Source organism: Amphiura filiformis, chromosome 19 (assembly GCF_039555335.1).
Source record: "Amphiura filiformis chromosome 19, Afil_fr2py, whole genome shotgun sequence".
NCBI classification, from domain to species: domain Eukaryota; kingdom Metazoa; phylum Echinodermata; class Ophiuroidea; order Amphilepidida; family Amphiuridae; genus Amphiura; species Amphiura filiformis.
Genome location: NC_092646.1, coordinates 11,029,990 through 11,035,596, shown reverse-complemented (window position 1 = coordinate 11,035,596; position 5,607 = coordinate 11,029,990). Strand labels below are relative to the sequence as shown.

Genomic DNA, 5,607 nt, shown 5'->3' with positions numbered 1-5,607 from the left:
AGCATGAAAAAAAAGAACAGTTGAATGCAAGGAGATGTGGACTGTGGAGTATGACTCTGTCACTCTAGTTTTGACAGTAAAATTAACAATAACATAAAATTATTACATGCTTGATGTATTTGACAAACAAACAAAAAATAATGTATTTTTGGCATATATTTTGCTCAAAATCAATGCAATCAAAATCAATCTTTTAGGGTACTTTAATTTTGCAGAATTTTGCCTTAAAACTTGGTCAAAGTGATAATGTAAATTGTCTAGCTGTAGCTGCAAGGCTTATATTAACCAGGCACCCAGGCTTTTTTTTACCCCATGGTGAGATACCCAGTTTTGGCTCCTGGTATATACAATATTTTAAACTACAAACTATAGGACCAGGAGCTATCTTTGGGACCAGGAGCTCATTTTAGCTCCTGGTTCATGCATACTAATATAAGCCCTGCCTAGCTGCCATCTAATTTGCATATCATATTATATGAACTAATTTGAAAACTAATTTGCTTTAATGCTAATTTTGCGAATTAAGGTGGCTAGCTAATTAACTGAACAGTGAACATACATTATCTGGAAATCATTGAGAACACTTGACCAAGTTTGAAATCAATATTCTGTTAAAATAAAGAATGTTACGAGCATTCATTGTTTTATCAAAATATTGGCAAAAATACAGTCTAATGATGGCCTACGATGTACCAATGGTCCATGGGGTACCAGCCTCATGGTCCAGCATGTTAATTTCTTTCTGCAACCATAATGGGCATAATATATCACTAACCGCATAGTCCGAGGCACGGGTTCATTATTGTCAGGGTTAGGGTCTTATGGTTAGGGTTAGGGTAAGGGTTAGGGTTAGGCTTATGGTTATGGTTATGGTTAGGGTTAGTGTTAGGGTTAGGGATTAGGGTTAGGGTTAGGATTATATTTGTATTTATTAGTACTAATATACTAGTAATAGTATGTTGTGTGTATGCACTTTATTCCGTAATCAATAAGTATCATAAACAAACACCTTTCTGGCACAACGAATCATAGCACAGTCGTATAAGCATTAGACTATGGGTACATAGATTGTGGGTTCGAACCCCAGGTAAACCGTTGTAGAATTTTAATTCTATCGATTTCTTTTTATTTTATGTTCATTAAGTAATGTTTATTAAGTAAGAGGAAATAATAATAGTAATAAACTCGTGTTATATCTAGCCTCATAGCCTAAAATTACATTATGGTTGCAACCAGAATATTCTTCTCTCTCCTCTTCCCTTGTCAAATTTTTTGATTGTATAAAATTAATATAACATGTTTGTTTTTGCTTTACAATTTCTTTATTAGAACCTCATCAACCCACATCGTCTCTAGCCTGCCAGCCACCGCCAGTCAGTCTTCTCATATCAAGAACAAACAGTCTCAAGAACAAACAGTACAAGTCATCGATCCTGTCTTGGAATAACAAGTAAAATCGTTTTTCGTTCAAGGATTATAAAACTGTGTTAAACTTCACCATGTGGCTCATCAGTGCATGGTTGGTGTTATCATCAGTGTGTTTACACATAGCAACGGCAGACAATGAAAATTGTGAGTTAGAAAATGTGACTTGTGAATGCGAAGGCAAAAATATCACCTACTACAACACATGGCCGCTTGCGGATAATATACCAAGCGAAGTTGTCTCGTTGACTATTACCGGATGCAATAAGACAAAATTACGCGAAAGCAAAACCGAGTTTGGTTACCTCAAAGATTTGCTTGTTTTAAACTTGACAGCTAATAATATACAAAAGTTTGCTTCACCGGGGTCTCTGCATCATAGAGACTTGCCTTCACTGCAGGAACTTATTTTAGATACTAATAATCTGACCACATTTGTTGATGCATATCAGGTTTTAACGGTTTGAAAGAATTGCAAGTGTTAAGCTTACGGAATGCATTTCAAGACAGTCGGCACATCATCAGCAACTTAACCAAAGCATTCACACACTCAAGTTTTGAAAGCTTACAGGAGCTGCGGCTGGATGATAATGATTTTGGTGTGATAGGGCGAGATCTGTTTTTATTTGATGGTGGTAAGAGGAGTGTGGTGGAGAGGATATCGTTAAGGAACTGTAGTTTAACATATATCCAAAAGGGAACCTTCAAGACTGAATTGATGCCAGAGTTAAACTATATAGATTTGAGCATGAATAGGATAGAAGAGATCACAGATGAGCAAGGTTTCCTCTCCGCCTTGGACAGCTTTGGAAATCAGCTGTCAATCAATTTAACGGGGAACCCGTTCAACTGCAATTGTGATCTAGAGCTATTCAGGACTTGGTTGAATGACACAAAAGTCCACATCGTGGACAAGCACTCGATTGATATGTCTCAAGGCTGATAACGTCAACTTAACGGGGATGTCGATCGCGTCATTGACGGACGAACTGGATTGCACGGCGCACTTGAGCATCTATATCCCGGGGCAGATGAGTCTGCCGTATACCATCCTGATTATAATATTCAGTATGATAGGCGTACTCTTCTTAATCGTCATGTACATGAGACGACAGGAGATACACACATGGTTTTTTATTACTTTGACTTTCATCAAATATGTTTTTTGCAGTTCAAGGACTGGATACAGTGATATTGGTAGAGTACAGAGAAGTGAAGTGCCAACTGTTGAGCCTGAAGTGCCACCGACTGAAGTCTAACGTCAGGGCGTTGATGGATATGAGCAGTTTTGCCATTTCACGTAAGTTGTCTTTAATTAGCTGGTCTAACACATTGTTACAGGGTGGAGGGGGCTGGAGGCACAAATGAGCAGAGGCTTGGGGACTTGAGGCTTATGGGTTTTATGCCAAAGTCATGAAAAATCATCTATTTTGAGACCATGAACATTTGTGATGTAATCAGGCAAAATCAGTCGGAAGGCAAAATATTGATTTTGAGATATTGTCAAAACAAAAGAAATAATTTAGCTCTCTTTCATATTGTTTTGGAAACCCTTCAACTGCTCATATCTTTAGAACAATTTGTTCAATTTCAATGAGGTTTTCTGCTAAATGTAGCTTTGCAAATGCTTTATACATCAAAGTAGAAAAATGAAAATTGACTATGCCCAACTTCAGACTGATTTTGCTTGGTCACACCACATTTTATATTCTTTGATCTGCATGCAAAGTTTTTGGTCTTTTTCAAAAATGTGACGTGATCTGGTTCATGGTGACCAAAGGAGGCATTTAAAAAATTAAGTTACCGGTACTTACTATAATTATTACCTTATGCAAACTTTAAATATAATAAAACACCTACACTGTAAGGTCTAGCATATACTTGGTTCTAACTTCTAAAGTTATGAAGTTTTCTTATATCTATTTTATGTTTTTACTGCCTTGACCTGCATGGACCAGATCATATCACATATGGTAGATAAGGTTTTGTTGCAGGTATTACCAGGCGGCGGATGACATGATCGAGCCGGCAACTCGTGGAACCGCCCGGCCGTATGGCATTTTCCATATACTCGGTTAATTTTGTGGGGTTCATTATCGAACCCCAACGGTTTTAACTTGTATTTATATTATTTATCAACATAGGCCTATTTGTTTGTGATATTTCAAGCGTTTTAAAATTTCAAAATAATCCCATTCAATTACACGGTTGACGATGAAAATTTACTGAATTTAGGGACTGCACGTCATACACCACCTGGGTATTACATTAATTAAATTTGTCTGAGGTTTTCATTTTCACAGATAATTTTGGAACTGCAAATTTAAAATAAGGCTTCAGAAATATTTTTACCCATGTATGGACGAATCCAACGAGCCAAGTGATGGTCAGAATTTAGTCGGCCATGACTGTGTCCCCGGCGCACCAAACTGGTGTTGTGAGTTGTGACTGCCCGGTCTGCCCCATTGGGTGGATTAAAGCCGCTTAAAAATCGATGTTATGTTGTAAACTTTCATCATTCTATTGTCTACATGTAATACGGGTGATGAAATGCAGTTTAAAATACCCGCCAAGGATGCAACATTTCATATTTTAGGTGGGATATACGTGACAGGGACCCAGCTATGGCTGTCATTGAGGTGTAGGAATGTGTGAAAGTGGATTCGTCTATACGTAAGCTTTAATTTCTCGGTTCAAAGCTGTTTGAAATTGAGAGTACTTTCAGAGAAATTACAAAACTGATCAGAACAGTTTTTTTTTTTAAATACCGCTTTATATGTCATGCATTGTCGCTAAATTTGTATCAAGTGAGAGATCTAGAGCCAAAGAAGTGTTCAGGTACCATACATACATTAAAAATATTTTATTGTTACATGCAACATGAATATTTTCATAACATTCAAAAAGTTAGAGCCAGTTTAAAAATGAGCAAGAATTTGAGATGAGAAAAAGAAAACTTGTTTTGACTCGGGGGTTGGTTCACGATTTTTTAAAATTATTTAATTTTCTTTTATCAAAATTTTATATTTTAGAATTTATTAAAATGAAGTTTTTCCCCAACCACTTGAACTACCTGTACTACGTACTTTAGTAAAAGCACCCTTAAATAATCAACCAAAGTGGCTCAATACAACACTTGAGAGTTGGCAATTTCAATGAAATGACTCAATCCTAACAGTCTAAAAGAGCTATAAATATTAATAGGGCCACTGAAGTTATTTAAAACTTGAAAACCTTGTTTATGACTTTGAATTGTCCATAGTTAATTAAATTTAAAAGATTTTGATTTGAAAGCTCAGATTTTTTGGAAAAAGTCATAAAATTTGCTTTAAATCGCAATTTAAATCAATTGCAGTTTTAACATCTTTGTGTGTAAATTTAACTTGCAAAAATCTACCCATTTCAAATGAGTAAGAATAAGAAATGAGTGAAAGGAAAACTCATTTTGACTGTTGACAAATAAGTTTAAGGGATCTAAAATGAGCGTTTATTGCGTTTCGACAGTATTTTTTGTGGGACATGTGAGCACCTCAGACCTATCGAATTGCATTCTGAATACTGAAGCATGTCTTTCTGATATCAAATAATTTTCATTTTTGAAAATCACAATATAATACAAATTTTATGACAAATTATAAAAATTTGATATTTTTCAAATTTTGATATAACTGTCCTCGAAGTAAATTATATAAATCTAATGATATATTCTTAAACTGTATGTAGCTGGGAGGAAAAGCCGACGGTCAATTGAAAATTTTGACCTTTCATATTGAAGATATAGATTTTTTCCCAAAAAGACCTAATTTTTTTTGGTGTTTTGGGAAAAAAATCCATATCTTCAATACGAAAGGTCAAAATTTTCAATTGATCGTCGGCATTTCATCCCACCTACATACATACGTTAAGTATAAATCATCAGATTTATAAAGTTTACTTCAAGTACTGTTAAATATCAAAAATATCAATTTTTAATGATTTGCCATAAAATGTGTATTAAATTGCGAATTTCAAAAACCAAAATTATTTGATATCAGAATGACATTCTTCAGTATTCAGAATGCAATTGATATGTCTGATGTGCTCTAATGTCCCAAAATAAATACTGTCCAAACGTTCATACCCCAGCCCTTAATCGAGTTAAAAATTTGTCACAATTAACAAATTGCATACTTGATTCACCGA

At 35.1% G+C, this 5,607-nt stretch overlaps 1 protein-coding gene across 1 annotated transcript; it reads left to right on the top strand.

Annotated features, from left to right (window-relative positions):
• Positions 1-1,499: 1,499 nt before the first annotated feature.
• Positions 1,500-2,368, top strand: LOC140140377 (toll-like receptor 4). Its single transcript, XM_072162137.1, has 2 exons — positions 1,500-1,572; positions 1,878-2,368. Exons 1-2 carry the CDS (start codon positions 1,500-1,502, stop codon positions 2,366-2,368), a joined length of 564 nt encoding a protein of 187 aa, XP_072018238.1.
• Positions 2,369-5,607: the final 3,239 nt, after the last annotated feature.